At 42.9% G+C, this 26,677-nt stretch overlaps 2 protein-coding genes across 16 annotated transcripts in view; one reads left to right on the top strand and one right to left on the bottom strand.

Moving 5' to 3' along the window:
• The window catches only part of LOC147029490 (guanylate kinase-like), a 62,875-nt gene extending 42,690 nt beyond the window's left edge, over window positions 1-20,185 (top strand). For 3 of the 5 annotated variants that reach the window (XM_085871997.1, XM_085871996.1, XM_085871998.1), the window contains exons 7-8: window positions 1,857-1,942; window positions 16,662-19,187. In XM_085871997.1, coding sequence (XP_085728123.1) covers window positions 1,857-1,942; window positions 16,662-16,748 — 173 coding nt within the window. In that variant the 3' untranslated portion in view covers window positions 16,749-19,187. The other 2 variants (XM_085871999.1, XM_085872000.1) reach the window with 2 other exon arrangements.
• SPEG (striated muscle enriched protein kinase) overlaps window positions 1-26,677 on the bottom strand; it is a 206,294-nt gene that overhangs the window by 973 nt on the left and 178,644 nt on the right. The gene's annotated exons all lie outside the window — the stretch shown is intronic.

Raw genomic sequence — 26,677 nt, 5'->3', positions numbered from 1 at the left:
GTCAATTTTTATTCAATTTGCATGCAATTAACGCCAAAATGTTCAGAATTCAACGCCTCATCTTGTGATATGCAATATGACACAATGACGCCCATACTCTTGTTACCGGTTAGGGGTCAAAGGTCAGGGGGGTCACGGCCTTGAAAAATATGCGGTTTTTGTCATAACGCGGTCAATTCTTGTCCGCTTTGCATGAACCCAGCACCAAAATGTTCAGAATTTAATGCCCAATCTTGTGACACAATGACGTCATAACATGTCACCGGTTGGGGTAAAATGTCGGGGGGGGGGGTCACGCCCTTGAAAAATATGCGGTCTTCGGCATAACTCAGTCAATTCTTATTCGATTTGCATGAAACCAGCATCAAACGAGATTACCTTCTCTTGTTGAAACGTTGTATTCACCGAGCTTGCGAGTGAAGACTCGCCAAAATGACGTGAGTTGATTGTTGTTTAGTCCGTAGCCCCCGAAAGTCGGGGGGGGTCATGACATTATAGATATGTGGTTTGTGTCATAAGACCATTCATATGAAACTAGTTCCCCACACTCATACCAAGAACAAAAAAAGTAGTGGCGGCGAAGGTATGCGCTCTATGAGTGCCCGTTCTAGTTGATAGTTTGTTCTTATCAGTTTTTTTGACAAGCTGCAGCATGGTATGCTTAACATAATAGGCTTTAAAAGCAGCAATAACTCCCTGATCCATAGGCTGTAAAAGTGAGGTAGTATGTGGTGGTAAAAAATACTACCTGCACGTGTTCACACCAGTCTAAGCCTGGTGTTGGCTGAGTGGTTAGGGTGTTGGCTTGGAATCCTAGGGTCCTGAGTTCAAGCCCCGTCGGCCACTGAATTAATACACCAGGGGGTTGACTCAGCCTGTCATCCTTCCGAGGTCGGCAAAATGAGTACCAGTTCCAGTGTGTGTACTGGTAGAGGGGCACTGCATCAGCGAAATAGTCACGCTTCAAGAAACGATAGCTACCCCGGCAGCTAAGCTGCCATACGACCACCACACACATCAGTCTTTCATATGCTGAGGATGGGCAGGAGCATTGTCTACAAGCAGCAAAGATTTGTTGTCAATGTTGTTCTCCTTGGAGATACTTCTCAACATGTTTGGAGAAGTAATTGATCATATAATCGTGGGTCAATGCCCCAGTCATCCAAGCCTTTGTATTTGACCGCCATATTACGGGAAGTTGTGGCTTGAGGCAACCATTTAGCGCTCGTGGGTTTTTCAGAAACATAAACAAGAAGCGGCTTGTTTTACATCCCCTTCTGCATTCCCACCGAGTAATAAGGTCACAGCCTGTCCTTTGCCGAACTTTGAACGATCGAATGTACAGTCGATGCAGCGATTGCATGCGCGCGGCCGATTTCTGTTGTCCCTTCACCTCGTTCATGTCTTTTAATTATATCCAATTTCACCTTCAATGTGACAGCCTTTCGTTGTCTCTTGAAACGAGGTGTGCTCGGCAAAAGACTTGCGGGTCACTTGGGATTCATACTGGAAGGTTTGCAGGCGAGCGTGAAGAGAACACAGTACAGCGTTCAGTACATGCGCAGTGAAGTGAAAGTGTGTTGATGCGCATCCTGTGTGATTGTTGTTTTTGCAGGCAGTTTGAAAGTTTTTTTTTTGCGTTTTTCCTTGCAATGACATTACGATAGGCATGAAATGTTTGCGATAATTGAAAAATTGGTCATTAAAACTAAATTACGAATAATCGAAACTTCGATATGCGAACTTCCGGGTAGCGAGGACTTACTTTATTTCGGTTTTAATTTCTTGGTAGTTGCTTCCAGAAAATCATATCTGTGGATTTCAGAAGGTTATCCCAAATGTATATTGTATCACAGGTAAGAAGCCAGGTGTATTCGATGCCATCATCGTCAATGATGTGCTGGAAGATGCATATGCCAAGCTTAAAGAACTGATTAAAGAGGTGAGTTCACTAGGAATGCAGAGTTGTTGCTGAGTGTTGCCATCTTTGATTGCTTTTTTTGAGTCATGGTGTTTGTTTTTATATATATATATATATATTAATTTATTTACTTTTATTTATTTGTTTTACTGCATGCATTATTACAACATAAATTTGTTCATAATTAACCCTTCCCCTATACCTATAGGATAGGGGAAGGTTTATACCTGTTGTCGGGTTTGTTTCTACAATTGGTGCTCCCAATCTTTCATGGTACCTCAGAGACCCCTCGGAGTGCAAAACCACCATTTAAGTTTTTATTTATTTTTTTACTTTATTTTCTGCCAATGTCCCAGCTGTATCTGGGATATCTGTATCTGGAGACAGCTGGGATGTTCAGAATGAAATTTTGCATCGATAATGGGAATACAAGGTATCCGGGCTTGACGTATATTTTTGACCTTGACCTAATTTTTAGGGGCATGACCGAATTATAGACACATTTTAACATGTTTCACCAAAACTTGACTAAGGCTTATCCGATCGGAACAAAATTGCCCCTTCTAAATAGCCTTGAGTAAGGTGTATTTGTGCTTAATTTACATCATACCCCAAAAAAAGTGTATTTTCCCAATATGGAATCTCAGACTGCTTGGCCTTCCAAGATGGTCTTGCATCATAGTGCACCTGCATTAAAGTTGTGCATCTGATATTTGATTCATGTCCTTAACCTGTCCTAATTTTAAAAAACAACACCTTTTTGATCATAACTAATAATTTTCCTCTGATTTCCATGATGTTGAGCTTTATGAGATTGTAGATGGGGAAACGTTCTTCATTTACACTCCATCACTAAATGTTGAAGGTTACGGTCATATGGTGGTCCGAAAAAAAAAAATATGGCCATCATTGGATTGCGGACGCTGGGGGAGGCTTACCATTAGCGATCGCTTTGTGATTGCAGATATCTGGTTTAAAGTAATGTTTCTGTATCACCATGATGATGTCTGTGCCTGTTCCCACCTGTTCGCACAATCCCTCCTCCTCCCCCACCCAACTCCCTTCTCAGTAAATTTAAGCCAATAAATGGATAGATTGAGTGAATGTGGTGTTGATGTGGCACAGGCTTGACGAAGCAATTGGCCTCCTCCTGCTTCAAAGTTCCTGTGTGTATCCTTGATCCCTTCCTTTAATATATATATATATATATATATATATATATATATATATATATATATATATATATATATATATATATATATATATATATATATATATATATATATATATATATATATATATATAAAGTTGTGGTTTCCCACCCGTCGGCGTGCGGGCGACCGCTTCTAGCCAATGGCGGCCGCTCTCGCCCACCGAACGGACAAACCGAGTCGCAGCTTTCGGATCAACGCTGAAATCCAGCTACGGGTGTATCTTTAATCACATCACGGCCTTGTCAATACTCTACCCGCGCGCTGCAGGGTCCGATCGCCAAATGGTCGATTTACCTAATTAATCGCGCGGGCAGACTACCGAGAGACTGTACCTCAACGGGGCCTGCTTGGAAACGAGCCGCTAAGCAGCTCCCTCCGTTTGCGATTTGCCGAGCGGTGTATATCGCCAAGCCCCGCCGGATCCGATTCTCTTATCGGTTATTAACAACCAGCTAGTATTGCGAACTCGATTATGGCAGTTCAATGAGGGAAAGGACGCAACGAATGGGTGAACATTTAAACCATGACATTTATTTCACACCCGTAAGCAGTCATGTATCTATCCATAATTCCAGCAGTGTGTGTGTGTGTGTGTGTGTGTGTGTGTGTGTGTGTGTGTGTGTGTGTGTGTGTGTGTGTGTGTGTGTGTGTGTGTGTGTGTGTGTGTGTGTGTGTGTGTGTGTGTGTGTGTGTGTGTGTGTGTGTGTGTGTGTGTGTGTGTGTGTGTGTGTGTGTGTGTGTGTGTGTGTGTGTCTCTGTGACCGCTGTTTCTCGACAACCATTGGTCTGATCTGATTGAAACTTGCCAGGTATATTGTTGGGGACCTGAGGATGTGCCTTTTCAAGGTTTGATATTAATTGGAAAAGTGGTTCCCAAGTTATGGCCATTTAATTACCAAACCAATGACAAACGTTGCGTGGGCGTGGCCGATAGGGGAGGGGAAGCTCAGCCGCGTTCCCCATTACAGGTTACAACGTACGGGCTTCCGGAGAGTGATGACTGTATTCTAATAATTTATCTTTATAGATAAACACTATGCCCCAAGTTATGATCATTTTCATATTAGATGCTGCATAAATTTCGGTAACACCAGAGTGAGCTGATGTGCTCCGAACCAGGAAGTAAAATTTTTTTCCTCTCTTCTCTTCTCTTTTTTTTTTTTCCTTGCGACGACATTGCGAAAAGGCAAAATACGTTGGTGCTAATTGAATAATTGGCCATTAAAACTAAATTGCGAATAATCGTAACTGCGATATGCGAACTTCCGGGCAGCGCACGTATGGGCACGCGAGAGCGAAGAAACGGCCTGTGTGGTTGTTGTTTCTTGCTCACGGTTTGAATATTTATTTATTTAAAAAAAATTTTTATGGCCACGTACAAGTACAACCAATGCACGTATGCAATCATGCAGTCATGTATGCAACCAATGCACGTATGGGACAAAACGCGAGCAGAAAGAGAACTACAACCGTTCTATTATTATTTATTTACATGCACTTAACAGTTCTACTTTACGGACTTGGTGCCACATCATTCATGCAAAGAAAAACCCCAGAAAAGGCAAGGGGGCAGAACTGGACCTCGTGGGTCTTTATAAGTCACGGAGCTGTGGAGACAGCAAAAGCTCCGAGAGACCGCGCTGGTTACCTGTCGCCTTCGTGGCGACTCGCTGGGCACTCCTCGACCTCCCGTCCACATGGCAGCTGGCGTGACCGCGGCTCGGCCCAGGCCTCGTCGTGCGGCCCGGTCGATCGGGCCAAGTCAACAACGCCTCAGAGGAACGAACGGGCCTTTGCTCTTTCAGAGTTGATGCTCTCTTAAGAGCCTGCCCGTTCCTCAGCGTCGTTTGGACTGTCCCGGGGCCCGATCACCTCGGACCGTTATCCCGCTGGTTGGCTACTCCTCTCCGGCCTCTCTCTAGCGACCCACTGTTCGGCACAGCAGGCCGCGCTCCTAGCTCCAGTCTCCTCCGCTCTCTCCAGCTCCTCACCGGCTGCAGACTCCAGACTCCAGACTGATCCAGCTCCCAACGCGACTCCACACAACTGCTCGCTTGGCGTCTCTGCACGCCCTTATATTGGGTCCGCGAGGCGAGGTTTTGATCTCCGATCTCTCACCTCTGACCCATCGCTGGCTTCGCCCCTTTTTATCTTTTGATCCGAATTGTCGCGAAGCTCGGAGAGAGCGGACGTGGGTGAAATCATCGACCCTCGCCCCAATGAAGGAGTCCCCGCGTCTGGTGGCAGAGATGTTGTTCGTTCAGGACGCTGTTGCCGGTAACAAGATGGCGGCGTTCGTGAAGATGAATATGAGAGCGATGTTGGTGGTGGAGGTGGTTGTTGTGAAGCGGTTGGTTCAAAATAAAGATAGCAAAAGAAAAACGGCTCTGAAGATTCACAGTCCTGCACACGAATAATTGCCCGTTAAACATCGGTGGGGAAATCTATCTGAACACAGACTTATCAAAATAACTTAACTCTGGGATACCTTTATGGTGTCCTGTGAATTTCCACAACCGTAACTATATATATATATATATATATATATATATATATATATATATATATATATATATATATATATATATATATATATATATATATATATATATATATATATATATATATATATATATATATATATATATATTATGGAGTGATGGAAGTGACACATCGGCCATTTTGGAGTTAATACCATATAGCACTATTTTAACCCTTACCCTATCATCCGAGCCTATCGTCATCATGTCATTAAAAAATGTCGCTTGCATCACTCCTCCTCGTGGGGCCATATATATATATATATATATATATATATATATATATATATATATATATATATATATATATATATATATATATATATATATATATATATATATATATATATATATGACTAAAAAGGGCAGCTCAGGAGACATATTGGATGGAGAGTAAAAGCACACTTTACTTCTCCTAACAAGAATATGATCTCTCTGACCTGAAAGAATATGATCTTTTCATTAATGATATGTATGACTCTATGGCAAATCCTCCATCTCTGCTGATGATTCCACCCTCTGCCGGACCATCTGTCATCCCTCAGATCGGCAAGCAGCAGCCTCTTTGCTCTCTGCAGATCTGGATAAAATCACAAACCGGTCCAACACGTGGAAAATGTCTTTCAATCTTGACAAATCTCACACTCTCACGACGTCTCTCTGAAAAGATCATCTGGAACCCCCCCCCCCCCTCCCCATCTACTTTCTCAACAATCCTTTGGAAGAAGTGCTTTCATTCAAGCTTCTGGGGTCTCATTATCTGCCATGATCTTTCCTGGGAAAGCCACATTTCCAACCTGGCCTCCAAAGCCAATCGCTGACTGGGTATCCTCCGTCGTGCAAAGTCCTTCCGCGACCCACCTGAGCTCCTGACCACAAACAAAGTTTTCGTCCGCAGCCTGATGGAGTACTACTCTCCCATCTGGGCTGGTGCTCCTGCCTCTCACTTTTCTCGGCTTCACGCTGTGGAAACCAAGGCATTTATGATCATTGGTATCTTCCACGGTGAGGCTGAGTATTTGAGCCTCTCACTCTCTCACGGAGGGCAGGTTGGTGGTCTTTCTGTCTTCTACCATCTCCTCTCAGGTCTCGCCCCACCCCACCCCCCCCCTGCTCTGTCTGCGATATGTCCCCCCACCCCCCATATTTCCGCAGGGCACTCAAGGTCCGCTAGCAACCCCCTTCTGGTAAAACTACCAAAATCACGAATCGCCTTTTCTTTCATTCCTCTTTTTTCCCCACCTTTGGAATAAATTCCCAAACTCTCTTCAATCCCACTTCCTTCCAGGTCTTCAAAACAGCTGTTCACCACCACCTCTTAGCTAATCTCCCATCCTAAACCTCGATCTTTTTTACCTCCATTACTCCACACCAAACCCACCTCCTTCAAATTCCCTGCTTTCCTTCTTAAAAGTCCCTGTAATGTCCATCTTATTTACCCCGTGTTCCCCGCTACATCCCTCTCCCTTCCACATATCTCCTAATGTGTCTGTTACCCACTGATTTGTCCTTTCCTCTCCTGCCCCTCTTGTCTTCTGTCCCCTTTGTTGTGCGTTGTTTGTTAGCTCTCATCTCAGCCTCAACAATGTATACAAAAAAAAAAGAATAATTAAATTATTTGTTAAAATCCTGATGTTTCAGAAGAATACTATCTTCCATCCTCAGAGGGAAGACACCAGATGTGCTGCTGCAGACATTGGCTATACTTATTACGTCCGACAGGAATGGCTACGTGTGATGATTTGGGCTCCAAGGGGGACCAATCGGCATGAGGTTTGGGATGGATTTAATACAGAGGGTGGGATTGGAGGATGGATTTGCTTCTGGTTCGGATGTTTGGGTCACCGATTCGGTGTCGTTTGTTTCATGTCTGCCGCAGATTTGGGTATCGGGCTTGACGTTCGCATCCGCAGGTGGGGGCTGTGGGCGATTGCGTAGTCCTCGATAGGCAACGTGCAGGTTGACGTGATGGTTCATCGACCGTGTGCCTGAAAGTCATGCCTTGCAAATTTCCCGGCTGGTCCAGCCGGGTGCCGAGGCTTTAACTAATGTGTTTTCGCACACGAAGGTGTGCTGTTGGTTGTGATGATGTGCCATTACCAGAGAAAGCTTGTCTCCGTGTGCTACTGCTTGCTGGTACATCAACCGTGTTGCAAGTTGCTTGGATGTTTGGCCCACATAATTGGCATCGTCGTCTCGACAAGGGATTTTGTAGACCACCTTCATCTTGTTGAGTCTATTCACCCTCTTTGGGCCTGGACAGCTGTGCGCGGAGTGTTGCCGAGGTTTGTGTGCGACCCGGATTCCGAATGGATGCAACAAATGGTTGGACATCTCTGAAGTATTGCCGATGTTTGGTAATAATAGATTTGACCGGTTCCTCAAGTTGCGGTGTGTTTACCCCCTCTGGCGGCAAGACCGGATGAATGCTGCCGGGTCGTCATTGTTCTGCAATAAGCAGGTGATGGGTTCAATTTCGGTATGTCACGTTTCTTGATCACTGCAGTGCAATTTAGCCCGGTCATTCAATGTTCGTGCACAAGATCGTTTATGCTTCGTCGGGTGACCATTGTTGTAGTTAAGCACCTGGTCTGTGGGTTTCCTGTACACCAGGATGCTCAAACGCTGGTCTGTCGCATGTGTGACACCCATATCCAGAAAAGCAATGAAGCTGGTTTGTTTGAGTTATTGTGTGAAATGTATGGCAGGTATGATGCTGTTGATGTGGGTTTGGAACCTGTCAGAGCTGTCTTTTGTTTTTTTTAATGGTGAACACAAATGAAGGGCCGCCAATTTTTTTAAGCAAATTAATCACATACGTGCACATTATCCTATGTGTTTTCGTTTTCAAGGTACACAAAAAAAACTTGACGTAATGACGGGTTTTAACCTCCAGATGTAGGGCGCCCCTTTCTATGAACTTTTCTCGAGCATTACTTGGTTCCTCCTAAGAACACAAGGGTAGTACTGTAACGGATTCGGTGGTGGCGGGGCTTTGCACCCTACTCTTGACAGCCAAATGTTGAAGATTCGGCGTCACTTAACAGCACCGCCCTCTCTGGGGTTATAACGCTGGCTGGCTCGGCACAGGTGTCGGGTTACGCGCCTCAGATCACGATACCAAAATACACCTGTGCCTTGCCAGTTGTGGAAATAGATCTCGGTTACAGACTGGGTTTGTCAGAGACCGAGCGAAGTCTACCAGTCCGTAACCATTTTGGTTTTAAATACGAATCGAACGAATTGTTCCGCAGCATGGCACGAATAAACTCAGTGGCAACTTTCATATGAATCAACCAGATTTATTGGGGAACACAACACAAGCAAAGCATTCACGACAATGTTATAATTAATCTATAACCCGCTCTTAATTAGGGAGCTACGGGTTTCGAAGGGAACCCTAGCGAGATAAACTTTAGACAACATGCAGATAAGACACGGACAGCATGCAGACAAGACACAGAGTACTTGGTGATGCCTCATGGACGAGAGGAAAAGTGTCAAAGGCACGAATGCGGCTCGTGACAAGCAGATGTCAACGGATTCGAGCACCCAGCTCGAGCATGCAGCGTGGCAAAATGGCACTCGTACTCCTTCTCCCGGCACCGCTTGCGCACGCAGCCTCGGCGCGTTCAGCCCCGTAAGGTCGACGGCACAAGAGCGAAAGATTCACGGTGTGCTCCAGCTGGCTTTTCACAAGGTACAGCATACAATTCCAGGCCTGGCCTGCTCACCAGATTCGGCCAAATCGGGGTGTTGGGCTCCGCAGGCGGATCGACGGGATTACAAGACGTGTCGAGCCGTCCAGTGAGTAGGGACAGTCAGAGGCTCTGTCACTGGACTCCGGATGAACCCGTCTGACCTCATAAAAGTCGATCGCTGACTCCCCTCATGCAGTTCCTCCTGCCTTCCTGGGGCTCGCTCTTCTCACCAAAGCAGCCATTTTCTTTTTACAGCCGATTGCAGACTCCCACGAGCCATTGCTTATACAGCAGATCGCGACTCGACACTCTCGCAGTTACTCTTGCCTTTCGGAGCGGCCTTTTCAAGAAAGCTGATCGCAAAAACCCTCATGCAGTTCCTCTTACTGCCGATCGCCAGACTCGACACTCAGGCAGTTCCACCTGCCTTCCTGGGGCTCGCTCTTCTCACGAAAGCAGATCTCAGACTCACAAAGCAGCCAGTTCCTTTCGCCTTTTTGGGGCGGGCCTTACGGACCTACGGGGACCCGTGATTGGTCCATCACTCGAGATTGCCGCATTCCTCCGCCAATCGGTTGCCAACACCTCTCGCCAGCCGACACTCAGAACGCTGGGGGGGGAATAGTTCGGAGAGGGGAAGGAAAAAGAAGAAAACCACCTCTCGGCACACCACCACTGTATGAACAATGAACAGCCTGCTCCACTCCCGACACACATGTAACGTCCAATTACCGAACAACCTGGCTAAACATGCATTTAAGGGGGATCTGGGCTAATCCTATATTTAATAACACACCAAGGGCCATTTCCGCAACAGTACAACATGCACACGAGATTTTTTGAATGTGCCTTATTTTTTATTGTCTGGCATTTTCCACAAGCCATGAGATGTCTCTTCTCTTTTATAGTTTGGCATTTTCTACAAGCTATGTAATGTCCCTTCTTTTCCATAGTTTGCTTCATGGCACATACCATATAAAGGGGCTGTTTCTATGCCCCTGGCATTTTCTCAAGAATATCCCTTCTTTTCTATAGTTTGCCACATGGTACATGCCATATAAAAGGGGTCTTTTTAGGTCATCTCTACCGAGATGACCTAATAAAGCCGGACCAAATGTCCGTCCGTCCGTCAACAATTTTTCTTTCCGATCTTGATGAAACTTAGTATGTGGGTAGAGGTCGATGAGTGTTGCACAACGATATAACTTTTGTCCGGGTTCAAGGTCAGGGATGAGGTCACGTAAGTTATAAAAATCGCCATTTTCAAAACCTATCGAGTCTGCCATTCTACAAGATATTCGGCAACTGTTTATTGATTATGATAGTAAAAAATATTATCTTGTATCTAACCGTACAGATTTTTGAATTTCCTTCCCGTTTGATCGTCACGTGATCTGGAAGATGGCCAAAAACGCCGATGCGATTCGCAAAGAAGGAAGGAAGGAAGGAGAAATGAAATATAAATATAAAACACATTTTTAGCCTTTTATATTTATACATTTTCCGCCGAAGGTGCAAAAGTTTCAAAACCCGAAATGTAAACATCGGCATTTATTTTCAAAATATAATTTTGTGTGCGCGCGCCAAAATGCCGAGTCATCTTTAACCAAACTGCGTAGTAGAACTGCGCAGTAGTCCGGTCATGGCGTCTGAGCAGTGGCCAGTGTGGTTCAGATTGACTGTGGTTTCTGGGGCGAAGGTGATTGTTAAGAAGTATGTCGACGGTATAAATCCGAGTGACTGTATTGGTGATTTAATCACACAACATCTTGACAACGAATATTCTGGATGAACGATTGCATCAATTCAGTGCATCAGCAGGGATAATTTGCAGGCTCCTCTCGATCGTGCCGATATCTAACATAATCACCGGCGGACATAGGGCTGCAGGCTGTGGGGCGAGGCCACGGATCCCGGATGAGGGGATAAGTGATAAATTATGCTACATCCTTCGGGCTTTCTGATTAATATATCAATGAGTACATTCCATAATTAATAATTAATGAATCTGGCATACAAAATGTTTTTTCATACCTGACATGTTACTTTGAGCAGTGTCACGAAACTTCTGTGGAATTAATAATTAATGAATTTGCTCACTCTAACGATTTTTCAAACCTCAATATCTCTATAAATACTTGACCAATTTTCATTCTGAAAGGTGCATTATAATCGGTGAAGAATAATCTACAGCATTATCATAATCCCCGAGAGCTCAGCCTATTTTTTCGTTTTTTTCTACAACCGGAAGTTAAATGTCCCCAGAGAGTGGACGGACCGGAAAACCACGTATTGCACTTACTGGTGATTCTGATGTGTTAATCCGGGTACTAAATGAACAATACATATTTATGAATTCTGTAATTAGTAGTATTATCCTAGTGTATCTCTGTGAACTATTTCAATCTAAACGGTTAGTTTGGACTGTTTCGCGGTTACCTGAACATTGAGAACTTGTGGTATTATAGAGATGACTGTCACCCCCACACGGGGGTAATTTTATTTTTGTCAGGTCAAGTATGGGAGCATGCCCATACCTGACCGCACTGCAAAGTGAACGCAGCGCGTCGCTGCGTTCACTTTCCAGGGGTCTCCGTGGAAACCAAGCAGAATTGCATGATGTTTCTATGTCCCTGGCATTTTTACCAAGAATCCTCTTCAAATTGCAAGTCAATCGGATGAAAATTGACAATTTTAGAAATTTGGCCTGTGTTGACCTTTTGGCCAATGTTGACTTCAAAAATAATTGATAGTTGAATTAAATGACCAAATGTGCAAATCCTGTTAAAATTTAAAGTCAATCGGATGAAAATTGGAAATTTTAGAAATCTGGCCTATGTCGGCTTATGTTGACAGCTTATGTTGACCTCAAATAATTGTATTGGTTGAATCCAGTGAGCTGATCTGAAAATCATGTTCAAATTCCAAGTCAATCAGATGAAAATTGCCAATTTTGGAAATTTTCGCCCATGTTGACCTTTTGACTCGTGTTGACCTCAAAAATAGTTGGTGGTTGAATTCAGTGACGTGACATGAAAATCCTATTCAAATTTCTAGTCAATCAGATGAAAATTGAAGATTTTAGAAAATTGGTCGATGTTGACCTCAAAAGAATGACTGCTATATTACATGGTCATGTAACATGTGGTTAAGCTTCAATTTCCTCCGCTGAACGGTTTTCAATCTTCACAAAATGCAGACACGTCAACATGCGTACGTACACTAACGATCGCTTAACCTTGCGTTTCGCTTTGCGAGCACAGGGCAAGGAGTATGTACAATTGTAGATGACTTATTTGATGCACAAATAAATTGATCTTCTCTTGCATATCCATAAATGATAGATTGTGCTGCCCTCTGCTGTAAGCCAAGCAGAATTGCCTGATGTTTCTGACAGTGGATGATGTGTGGATAGTTGAATATGAGCAAAATATAGCAAAAAAGAAAATACTATGGTACTTTGGTGGAATTTGTTTCGAAAGCCATTAATTCATTAGACGTATTGTCCGATGTACATTCCAAGTTTCTGCTCGTTTCAATGTATAGCCTTAGAGATATGAGCGCCAACATATTTTGGACGGACGGACAGACAGACACCAACGTGATTTTCGAGGGAATTCGTTAAAAATTCAAGAACACAGAAATGGACATTGCTGAAATTTGGAACATATTGTTGCAAATCTGGAAGCCTTTTGCACACAGACAGCAGCCCCTGTAGCTTAGTTATAAGTATGTGCTTATAGTTAGAATCCCTCCTTTTAATGGGAATTTCGTGTGTGCGCTGTGAGTTATTTTATAGTCGGGTTTATTACATCTACAACAACGGCATCGTCCCTGACTCAACCCGGTCGCTATTGCCCACGTGTTTTTGGCTGAAGGCGTGGGCGGAGCCTCCATCGCCTCAGATCCGACTCCGCCCCAGAAAGGTGGGAGTTGCCCCGCCTACCGTGGGCCTGTCCAATGAGGGATCGCGCGATGGAACCGTCCAATCGGAAGGCGAGGAAAGGGACCGCTCCCACCTCAAAAGAGTAGCGAGTGATCATGGCGACTGCTTAGCATCTGCAGTCTTGGTGGTGATTGCTTAGCGTCTGCAGTCTTGGTGGCGATTGCTGAGCATCTGCAGTCTTGGTGGCGATTGGCTTTGTCTGCGGTCATGGTGGCTTGGTCTCGTCCGTTGGCCGTGGACTTGGAGGTGTGGGTTTGAACCACCGTGGGGGTTTGGAGTCTGTGTGACCGCACGAGGCGGGAAGGTACCCCGGCCCAGCTCTACCGAATAAAGACCCACGGGGTCCAGTTTCGTGTGTGTGTGTGTGTGTGTGTGTGTGTGTGTGTGTGTGTGTGTGTGTGTGTGTGTGTGTGTGTGTGTGTGTGTGTGTGTGTGTGTGTGTGTGTGTGTGTGTGTGTGTGTGTGTCCGTGGGCCCCGTCTGTAAGTAGAATCGTTAAGTGCCTTGTTCATTGTACATTGCATTTCTTTATTCGTGATAATTCTGCTCTGTGTATCCCTTCCTGATTATTGCCTATTGTAAAATAAACCCCAGTGTTAAATGTTCCAGTTCGTCGTCTGTGTTTTTCCTTCATTGACCCAGCACAGTGCGAATTGAGAATTAGTAAGGCCGTTCGTGCCGTAAATTATTCATTTGGGTCCGACGGACTCTGGTAATTCTGCTCGGTTACACAGGATCAAGGTCGCCACAGCGACCCGGTTCGACAGAGCCCGTCGAGGGTGTGTGTCCCCGGTAGCTAGACTGCGTGGTTATTTGGGTATATCGGAGATCGAGACAATTAACTCTATGCCACACGGTCGAAATATTGGCATCTACGGTCCGCTAAGGGACCCGTGACCTTTGGAGTTGTCCGAGAGTCACGACCTAAATTCCGGGTGTTCTGTGGGAGACTGCTCTACTGCTCCAACTAGTGGTTGTTTATCACCGCCAAACCCCGGCCACAACAATATTACCTCAACATACAAAGGATTTACCTCTGAAATTTGCAGCCGATTTCGTCCAGTCGAAGCCGAGAACATATAAGGGGAGGTACACTTTGCGCCTCCCTTGATTGATTGTATATGATCGGGGCCGTTTTGATTGTACATTTTTAAAGAAGGTGCTTCCAACCAAAAGTAAACTCCATCTACTCTTGATTTGAGCAGTAAGCAAGAGCAGACCCAATCTCAGGTGATGTTTCATGCCATGCTTCCAGTATCATCATATTATATGACACTGGAAACGTGGCATGTGAAGAGCCGAGAGGGTGGTCTAACTGGGGAGACTGTGGACATACCCACACAATACACATCTCTGATGCAAATGGCGAAAAGTGGAGATGGTGGAAACGGCTGGATAAGGTGAGCAACAAACAACACTTAATCCTAAACACCACATCCACAAGTGTACAACACCCAACAGGAACCCCAACAATCACACAACACACACCTCATCACGTCCAACCCGGACACAAAATCGGCCATGTTCCTGCCCCGGAAGCACAAAAACAACAAGCGCACACACATGCTCACCCACACACATGCAGCCCCAGATCACGTGCAAGTAAAAACAAAAAATAGCAGAGCAGCCTATAAATGATGTGATTGGACATTTATTTTGCACTCGCAAATACAACCTGTCGCTTCACTGGTGGGGATATTAAGGGAGAGATTGATTTTTAGGGTTTTGAGTTCAAGATTTTCTTCACAAGAAATCGCTGCGGCCTGTTCCAAGTTGAGGCATGATTGAGCAGGCCCTCCAAAAAATGCGAATTAACACCACAGTGAGGTGGCCGAGGATGCGCCTGATAAAGGAAATAATTAAATAAGGCCGTTAATTATCTTAAAAAGGGGTGTTTTAATTAACCCAAACACCCAATTTTCACTTATGCACTCCCCTGGACTTCCAGTATTCTGTGTGAAAAGTTTCAGGCTGCTAGGTTTCATGGTTTTGGAGTCGTGGAGGAGAGACACACATGGACTGACTGATGCACACTATCATCATCATCATCATCATCATAATATAATGGGCGTAAGCCTGGACTTCTAACACTTTTCTCCGAACATGTTCTGTTCGTACTTCCAAAATCTTCACATTATGTGTTCCATGTATTTACGCAGATGATAGCGGATTCAAAAAATCGAATATAGATAGAATTTTCAAAGAGGGAATTGATGATGTCACAATCAGCAGCGTTCGGTGGCAAACCGACTGCTGGGTCCCAGACGACTTGCTTTACTTAACTAAGTCCATGAGTTCAGGACGTTTGTTCAACTCAGCATTTACGACTTTTATCCTGCCATGTTGTTAATCTGTTGATGGAGGTCATATAGAAACGATGAATATGTCAAATCGTTCGTGTTCCTCATCTGACACTATGTGTCAAGGCCAACAATCTAAAGCGACCGGTCTCAAACGCTACCATGGGCACCTAGACACGCCACCAATATAAACTGAGCTGTTGAATGCAGCGCAAAACATCCAAAGAAACTACCGTAACCGAGTATTGACATCCGTCCTATCCCCCATAACCGTCGTAGACATGTATCTGCTCGTTTATGATTATAGATGAGGTTTGCAAAACAAAACAAAAAAGCATTCCTCCATTTGACCTTGAGCAACCAGCACGTGACTGGAAACAAGTGTTCATATCGGGAATAAAAGCCAGACACATGCCGAGTCTCGGGGTCCATTGGCCTGAGGAAGCCTGCTGTGAAACTAGTGAATCGTTTCCTGATACCGGTTCTGCTCTTGCTTATTGCTCAAATCAGTGGAGTAGATCTAGTTTACTTTTGGTTGGAATCGCCTTCTTCTTTAAAAAATAAAAAAATTGCATTCACTGGGTCGGCCTTTAACACTGTCCTCCGTGAGTGAGCGCCAGACTCTATGGTCCGTAGGTTTGTTTAACAGCAATTTGAGGTTTTATAATTTTCGACTTTCCTGCTCGTCAAGTGAATCGCTCGATGTGCTACCATTAATTAAATAACTATGGCGTGCGCTGGCAATGAAGGACAATGAGACTCGAGTTCTCTTAGAAATACTAATTATATTACAGGCACGCACAGGAAAAGCACATATCTGAAACAATGGTACAGCAAAGCAAATATAACATCAATAAGGATTGTGTGTGTGTGTGTGTGTGTGTGTGTGTGTGTGTGTGTGTGTGTGTGTGTGTGTGTGTGTGTGTGTGTGTGTGTGTGTGTGTGTGTGTGTGTGTGTGTGTGTGTGTGTGTGTGTGTGTGTGTGTGTGTGTGTGTGTCTACATACACAACCGTGATGTGTTTCTGTCTCCCGTTTACAGTGGCCACTTCCTGTGCTGCATTTGAAAAGGTGCACACGCAGACAGAGCTCAACATTCACTTTTGAAATGATGGGAGAATGGGCGTGAATAACGTTACCAAATTTTATTTAGTAAAGGCGCTGTCACACCTTGACGATTTAGCCAGCATATGCCGACTTATGAAAAATTTGTCTAAAACGCTGGCACACGTCGAATACGTTATGGGTAAGTTTTGTATACGTTAAGAGCACGCTGAAAAACACTGCCATACGTCGTCGTATGCTGGCTTTCATCGTTGTACTTTGCGGTTGTCCTCAAATTCTAGCATGCTTGAAATTTTACGACGTATGCCAGCATATGACTCGCACGTTCCGCTACGCTGGCCATAAGTTGTAGGCACGTTATGCGATCGTTGACACATGTCGACACACGTTACTTGTAAGTTACTCATAAGTCGAAACGCGTCGAGGTAATGATCAGCGTACCCGAAACTTATTTATAACCTATGAGTAACGTGTTGTAGGCACGTTACTCGATTGTTGACACACGTCGAGGCACGTTACTTGTAAGTTAATCATAAGTCGAAACACGTCGAGGTAATGCTTAGCGTACCCAAAACTTATTTCTAACCTATGTGTTATGTACCTCCAACGCACATTGACGTATGTAGACGTATTTGATTGACGTCTTCTGGACGACCACAGAACTTACAGAACGTGTTTCTAATTTACAACTACCATATAATGGCGTATTGGCAGCGTTAAAAAAAAAAAAATAACTTCCGATATTTCGTCACGTGCCGTTACGTCACGTCCGATTGCCTCTTCAGTTTGCTCATGTCTTATTCTTAGTTCCTTCTCTGTGAATATTTTCTGTTTGAGGATATTGTCACGTCAACGTCGAAACTTAAAAGCAAATGTCCGAATATATTTTAAAATTCGTGATAGACTAAACAAAAAAAAACAACAACCACATATTTTGTCATGTGCCTTCACGGAGCCAAGGAGAAAAAAAGAAAACGTGCCTTGACAGAGAAGATAAGTTTCGGGTATGCTAAACATTACCTCGACGTGTTTCGACTTATGAGTAACTTACAAGGAACTTGTGTCGACGTGTGTCAACGATCGTGTAACGTGCCTACAACTTATTCCCAGCGTAGTGGAACGTGAGAGCCATACGGCGAGTACGTCGTAAAATTTTCAGCATGCTTCAAATTACACGACGTACGAGACGTACCACGAAATATGACAGCGTACTTCATCGTTTTTCAGCGTGCTCTTAACGAAAACTCAACTTACCCATACCGTATTCGACGTGTGCCAGCGTTTTAGATACATTTTTCATAGGTCGGCATACGCTGGCTAAATCGTCAAGGTGTGACTGCGATGTTGACACTTCCAATTCTCAGGCGGTTATGATTTAAATCGGCATGCGGCAGGTTTTTAACAGGCTACGCCACGAGTTCGTCGGCGATACGTGCAGCGCGCTGTGCCTAAGTTAAACTATCGTTGGACATAGGTTGTGAACGCAGACAACAGGCTAAGCATTCGTTGGTATAAGTTATCTATAAGACAACGAAACGTTCTGTGCCCATTACTAATATGTTATGCATACGACCAACACATTATGAATACGACCAAAACTTAAAAAAAAAACATCAATTTCAGCGTTTGCCAACGTTTTACATACATTTTTACACGTTGCCATTGCTGGCTAAATCGTCAAGGTGTGACAGCGCCTAAAGCAGGATTTTCTGCACTGTTTTTAGACAAATAAAAACTCTGCCACCTGATGTTGCACCACAAGCCTGGTGCTGGCTTCGTGGTTAGGGTGGCTGGCATGGGATTTTAGGGTCCTGAGTTCAAGACCCGTTGGCCACTGAATGAACACCAGGTGGGGTCAACTCAGCCTGTCATCCTTCCAAGGTTGGTGAAATGAGTACCAGAGTATTGGTATAGGGGCACAGTATCAGCGGCATAGACGCTACCATACGCAAGATGTTACATCACCATTTTGCGGTGGGCAATGAGTAGGTCAGAGCTTTGGCTCTGAGTGAAACGAAGAGTGCAGCACAATTAACCTTTTTTAAAGTCCTTGAAATAACAAATTGACAGATTAATTTCACTTTTTTCCCATTGGAGTTTCACCCCCATTTTGCTTGGAGTTGAGATTGGAGGATGATGCTACTGCCTTGCTGTATTAATTCATTCGTGGATTGTGTGAAGAGCTTTTATTATCATGATAACTATTTGTGTTTTTGTGTTTTTGTAAGCTATGAAGACTTCAAAAAACATTAGCAAGTTAGTTCATTGTCACCTTTTCGATGTACGGAGGTTATATTATTGACCGCTGTCTGTTTCTTCTGCCATCTGTGATTATCTGTGATGGGTTTGTTTCTTCTCGTGCAATGAAAAATGAACATAGCAATAAAGTTGACCTTTTTAATTGGCCATTTCTTAAATGCTGTTGGACTTTGTTCATTAAAAATTCTACATGATTTAAAATTAATAGTTTATGCAAATTAACTCTGATTTATTTTGTTTCCCCTCACAGGAGATTGCGAAGGTGCAGTAAGGATATCATAATGAAATTTCATAATGATGTTGCAGAGGCCCCTGAGGAATGTGCAAGGCTGACATCAGCATCATGTTTACATCTGTGATACTTAATAATAGTAAAAAATTTTATCTATATTTCAAGGGAATAGCTTAACTGTAATCCAATTTCTGGTACTTATGCAAGGTCCATGCCTTCATGTGCTTTCACATTCCGTTTAGAGGGCACACATGCAGTTGGTGCACAGATAACTGTCATGAGTGCTGCAGTTTCCAAACATGCACCTTGGAAAAGGAAATGTATGCTGGCTGCATTGCATAATCGACGCACGTGGGAGTAAAGTCCTGTGCAGGACACAGTTCTAATATCTCAAGGTGTTTTAAGTCTGTACCAAACGAAATACTTTCCCCAGAGTTTATCTTTTTGGCAATAACAATTTGTACTTGTGCCTCCGAGTACCTTTGTGGTCACAATGTTCTTCGTTAACGGTTCGTATTTTACCAACTTATTACAAACTCGCTTCGCTTTATTTTCCGGCCTTTGGTGCATGCGTTTTACAATTGCAAAATGTTTGGTTAGGTGTCTGTTTCAGTGATATTGATCAGTGGTTCATTAGGTTTTGGTATTGTCATTTTAAGTCTTTGGATGCAGTTGTTTCTGTTGTTGCTTTTCAATGTGAATCATCTTTTTTTATGGATGGCTTTGGGGTTGTCCGATTTTAACAAAAACAAAATGTTGAGCATTTGCTCTACTTCTTAAAGTTATTATGTTATAAACTTATTTGACCTGTCACAACAAAATAAGTTGGAGGTTGCAAAACTAATTTTTGAGGTAGCTTAAAAAAAGTTTTTTTTTTTTTTTTTGTTAAAGGACACCAAAAATGTTAGCACATATAGTTCTTGAGTTATGGGTTACATCCGTTAATAGTGGTTAGAAATACACGAAACAGAAATCAAGCATTAAAGATGAGGCACTGTGTTTTGTATACATATATTAGCCGTGGTACTTGTAATCTCTCTGAAATTTTACATACTTGTGGTTGGTACTTTGTTGTAATTTTTCTGCCGAAATTCATTATTGGAGCTTGCAACAACAATGTTTTAACAAGGATTGATTACGTGTCACACGGCATTACGATTGATGTCGTTTTTAAAATTTATTTATTTCTAACTCGTTTTTTTGCGATTGCAATGTCGAAACTGTCATCTATATTCTATACTATAAGAGAGCTGTCTGTCTGTGTGGCTGTCACCATATTCCTCAGACATGCCCAACAGATTTTCATCAATGAATGCTGCGGAGTGTTTTGGACAAAAAGAAAACTATATATATATATATATATATATATATATATATATATATATATATATATATATATATATATATATATATATATATATATTTTAATTTCGAAAAAAAAGTTGAATTTTTTTTTCATTGCTCTATAGCAGGGGTCGGGAACGTTTTTGACTCAGAGAGCCATTAAACAAAATATTTGGAAATCTATTTCAGTGAGAGCCATATAATATATTTTAAGACTGAATTCAACGAAATGTGAGTATAATAAGTCTCTGAATTTATTCTTTTAAATAATGTTGTTATAATACTCACCATTAATGGGACTTCTGGTGCTGCATGGATTTGCTGATGGCTTTGTAGTCTGGTTGGTACTTGGTGAGGTTAAGCTTCATGCAAGCGTTGAGGCTTTCATCCGTTAGACGTGATCGTAGGTTGGACTTGATGTTTTTAAGATGTGAGAATGACTGCTCACATGCATATGTAGATCCAAACAAGGTCAATACAGCAATACTCACACGCTGCAGTGTGAGGTATGTGACAAGAAGCGCGTTCCAAGTTTTGATAATCAGCTCGTCTTCGGGTTGAAGTTTTTTCATTTCTGTCCACATGTGCTTGCTCGCCAACTCCGCTTTCTGTCGTGCGATTCTTTCCAAATCTTCATTCAGTGACTTGAACTTATTCACCCACATGTCTGAGGCCTTTAGGTCAGCCACTTCTGCTTCAAAATATCTGACGGAGACACCAGGAATGTAACTCAGGTCGGCTGTGTTCAGTGAACACTCGTTTGGATGGGTGATGAACTCAAAAAAACGAGTGTGCTCACGAAATTTTCCAAAGTGTGCTTTGAATGACTGTAGGAGACTGGATGTGAAGCCAGCTAACTGGTGGAGATCAAAGTTTTGAGTGGGCTCACTTGCTGTGCATGCATCTTTAAATTGTCTGTTTTTCAAAATGATGAAAAAAAAAAAGTTATTCAAACTCCAATTTTATCTGCGAGCCAGATGCAATCATCAAAAGAGCCTCACCTGGCTCGCGAGCCACACGTTCCCGACCCCTGCCACAGAACCTGCTCTCTCCACAAAGGCGAATTCTTCGGCCCATTCGTCCTGAAATGTACGATACTCCTCATCTTTTTTTCTTTTCGCCATCTTCTTCGTCGAAGGGTGAGCTTTGAGCAAATGAGAGAGGGAGGGAGATGTTGACCCAAGTGAGTCTGGCTGGCCTGCGCACGGGCTGACATACTCGAGAGGTGCGGCGCGGCCAGCCGACTCTGGGATGCTGTCGCCTCAGCGGTGGCGCGTGATTGGTCGAGATGAATTCCGTGACGCGTCTCGGCGGCGGCACGTCATTGGAGGAACCGAAATCACGAGTCGCCTCAGCGGTGGCGCGTGATTGGTCGAGATGAATTCCGTGACGCGTCTCGGCGGCGGCACGTCATTGGAGGAACCGAAATCACGAGTCGCGTCGGCCGCATGACTGGACGAAACAAAAACCGCTTCAGACAATTCGGAGGTGTTTTTTCTTCTCTCCTTCTGCCAAGTTCAGCCCTGCACGTGAATGAAGAACGACACCATTCAAACTAGAGGTAAAGCTTCTGCGAGAAATATTGGGCTTTCCAAGTTTCAAACTCCAATTTTATCTGCGAGCCAGATGCAATCATCAAAAGAGCCATACCTGGCTCGCGAGCCACACGTTCCCGACCCCTGCTCTATAGTATAGTGCCTAGGCCAGTGGTCGGCAACCCAAATAACAAGAGCCATTTTTTCAAATTTGGTCAGAAACCTGATATCTAAAGAGCTGCAATGCATGTAAACCTTATTTCAATAATTGAATAACAGGACAGACACACACACACACACACACACACACACACACACACACACACACACACACACACACACACACACACACATTGATTTGTAATGCAATACATGTTTATTGAGTTGGTATCAATGAAAGGGGCCATGAAATTTTCTTCAGTACATCAAATCAGCTTACCCATATTTACCTCGGCTACGGAAGGTGGAAGGAGGTTATGTTTTCACCCCTGTCTGTCTGTATGTTTGTCTGTCTGTCTTTTTTTGTGTGCAGGCTATCTCAAAAAGTTGTTGATGGATTCAGATGAAAGTTGGTGGCCAGGTTAGCTGTGTGACAATGACAAACTGATTCGATTTTGGTGAAGATCCAGATCTGGCTACTGGAATTTTTAAGTGAGAGAAAGGCTACTTCAAATTTAAGAGAAAGGCTCAATAAATTTAAGTGAGACTACTTCACCATTGAGAGAAAGGGCTATAACGACATATAGCACGATATCTCAAAATGTTATGGACAGATTCCATAGTTGGGCATGTGATAAGGATGAATTGATTCAGTTTTGGTGAAGATCCAAATTCATATCCAGCTAACAGAATTTTTCAATTTTTAAAGTGATTTTTCACCATTGTGAGATGGGACCAAAAACGATAAAAAATATACATATACACACACACACACACACACACCCACACCCCGTTTCTTGGACGTGACAATCTCATCCCTCTTGAACATCCCTCATAACTCACAAGTCAAGCCTCCAAGTCAAAATCCTTGGATTGTTGTGCCATCTGCAGTCGATGATATGACAACCAATCCTTCCTATCAGCATAATTGCCACAACAAAATAATGAGCAAAAATTCACCATTTTAACAAATGTAAATACAATGATGCAGTGCATGTGTAGTTTTTTTTGTTTTTGTTTGTTTGTTGGTACTCCAAGATAGCGGACATCAAACGTGGTGACGTCACATGCACATGCATCTTCCATTGAAGGGGGTGTTGTCAAAACAGCAACTCGTTTGTTATTTACATACAAATCGTTCATTATGGGATTATTGCTTACCTGCCTGTGAGGATCAGGGTGTCGCTAACTTTTTAAAAGGGGGGTTCGAATGGTAAACTGAGTCTGAAAAACAGGTTGAAGCAATAATATTGCTGAAAAGATGGTGAAAATAACTGTGTAATGGAGAGCAGGCTGTGCGAGGAGCACAACGTGTAAGTCTTTTTCACATAATTTGTTGGTAATCGGATGCATTTTCCTGTTTATCACTGCCAAAGTTCTCAAGTATTATTTAGTTTTTTCACGACACTCACAAATATTTTTCTGAAAATTAATTTATAATGAGAAAAAGGGGGATTTTATCGATCAGGCTTGGGAGCCACACTGAAGTCATTAAAGAGCCGCAGGTTTCCGACCCCTGGCCTAGGCCTTTGTAGTTCTGTGGAAGGTAATATTAAATGATCCACGACCCCATTCCTTAGAAGGTGTAGGGAAGTGATTTAGGCCCCCAGAAAAAAAACAACAACCAAACTTTGATTTCTTCAAAATGCCAACAGGATTGGAACAGCACCGGGCCATGCCGGGTACCTCTGGTAGTATCAAATAAATAGCACTGCAAGTGAAAATCAATGGTGCAGATTTGTGTGTCCTTCAATCATAAACTTGTCTTGATGAACACACGTTGATTTACCTTTAATGCTTGCCGTTATGTGAATGATGTTACATTTTGATCCATTTAATCTCAAAGATAATTTACTTATGATTTTTTATATTCGAAGAGGGGATTAAAAAAAAACGTAAAACTCGATAGTTACCTTTCTTCTCGCCACTTTTTAGCAGGTCCATTCATGTTGGTATCTGTGGTTATGAGCATTTGCATCATCAATATGAGCATATCATCAAGCATATCATTGTCACTACCATCACTGCTAATTTTATCGTCAGATGATGAGGAATCGATAGAGTAATAGGTCATATCAACCCTTACCTGTTCTGCAAAGTAGAACTGGAGCCCAGATCGCCGCTTTTTACTTCATTCACAATATGGGTGGCGTCATTGACATCACCAAAGTTGTCCTTGTATCCATTTGATAATGGTGCTGATTTCAGTCCACTTAAATGGTCTTTGTGGAGAAAATGTAGATGTTTTTTTTTTCCATAAGGGAAGCACAAAATCCCGAGCATGGCCACAAAAATACTTGACACACACACACACACACACACACACACACACACACACACACACACACACACACACACACACACACACACACACACACACACACACACACACACACACACACACAGTTCCATCCTCATTTAAACATTATATTCAGACTAGAAAATGTTAGGGTTAGTGTTCCATTCAAGGATTCCATTATTATAGTGTTCCTTGTTTTGTCCAGCCCAGTTACTCTCATTATTTTTCCAAGGCATATCATTTCAAAAACAAGGAATCTATGTTCATCTTCTTGCTTTAATGTTAAAGTTTCTGACCCATATATCAAGATTGTGAGAGCCAGGACCTGATACAGTTCAACTTCAGTGCCATGTTGGATGTCTTTTGCTGTCAAAATACTTTGTGGCCACTGAAATATTCCAAGTGCTTTCCCAATTCTATGTTGGATGTCTTCTGTGCATGTTCCATCCTGTGATTATGGTACACCCTCCTCCCCCTTTTTCCAATAAGTAAATTCCCGTGCACGGTTTAAAGCTATCCCATTTTATTGATATTCATTTGATTTGGGTGGTGTCCACTGATGACTTGTCTGTTTTTGTGATATTGATCTTCATGCCCAGAGTACCACTGCGACTGTAAACACAATCTACAAGGATGTGCAGGTCTTCTGCCATCTCTGTAAGCAAGACAATGTCATCTGCGAATTGTAGGTTTGATATTAACTTTTCAGAGATGTTAACTCCTTGTGGCATATCATGTATTGCATGCAGCGTTACAAGTTGAAGAGCTGAGGTGATGTCACACATCCATGATGGACTCCAGCTGTCATGCTGAACCAATCAGTCAGATTTCCATTCACTGTTGCTGTGTTCTTTGGTTTGCTGTAGCATGCCTGAAGTGGATTGATTTTAATTGGGAAGCCGAAGAATTTAAGTGTCGTCCATAAGCCATCTTGCCAAACGGTCAAATGCTTTTTCAAAGTCTCCATAACAGCAATTTATATCCTTTGTTCATTTGCAGGAATTTTTCTATTATTTCACTTTGTGTGAATAATTGATCAACCGTTGATCTTCCTGGGCGAAATCCAGCTTGCACTTCGTCCAGTATTTCTTCATCATTCTTCCTTGAATAATAGTTCAGGTTTTCCCTATGTGACTTAGCAAGCTGATGCCTCTGTAGTTCTCACAGTTTAACTTGTCCTTTTTGTATATGGTGGTAATGATGGCTCCATTCCCTAAAATGTGCATCTGCTCTTCCTGGTTTACTCATGATTTGTGTTCACTCAAAATAACACGTCGCAAACTAGAGTGAATTAAAAAAAAATGTCACTTGCAATTATGAGACTTTCAAAGCAGCCATGATCCATTACACAATCACTTGCTCATGCAAAGACCTTGTGTTTCCATCCCTCAATTAGCAACAACTCCAAAACGAAGGCCTTGCTCTTTATAACCGATGAAATTTCTAAATATAGTTGAACTCTCTTTCTACTTACTGCCTCTTTCACTAGCCAGGAAATTTGTTGAGGCCTTTTGGGATAGGATATTGTGTATCCATCATTAGCTTGGCAAACGATCTCTGGATCCCACCTTTTTCTTCCTTGCCATCTAATGCTCCTTTCTGTCTGGACCACTTATGTATCAGTCAAGATGCTGTCCAATCAATCAGTCATGGGTAATCCAAAGGAAAGAACTTCAATACTGGATCCACTTCTATCATCTTTGGTCATTTCCTTACCTTCGGGTTTCTGTTTACTGACTGAAAATAATTCTGTGCTCCAGAACATCGTCTACAGTTCCATCCTCATTGAAACAACCTATAACGATTTTCATGTGATAAAACATATGTTTGATAACAAATCCAACTTTCGATTTATTAATTTTTAGATCCTCGTGGAGGATCTCTAAGTCTTGCTCATGTTGTTGTTCTTCATCTTCTTCTTGTGGACTTTTTTGTTTCACAGCCTACAGTTTTCATCGAAACTTCCTGAAACTTGGCATATATATGTAAAAATACCCTGCACAGACAGTAACCATCTCCGATTTTGAAAATTCCTCCGAGAAAAAAAAAGTTATGACGTCAAAATATCTCCGCTAATGGAAATCGCCTAAAAAATTATCTCCGAAACTCGGCAAGCTTTTTGAATTCTGTTTGCGGGAATCGAACAGGACATTAGCAGAGATGAA

This window comes from Eptatretus burgeri, chromosome 3 (assembly GCF_056783735.1).
Source record: "Eptatretus burgeri isolate ZD-2024b chromosome 3, Ebu_testis_v1, whole genome shotgun sequence".
NCBI lineage: Eukaryota > Metazoa > Chordata > Myxini > Myxiniformes > Myxinidae > Eptatretus > Eptatretus burgeri.
This window is presented reverse-complemented; position numbering and strand designations above follow the sequence as displayed.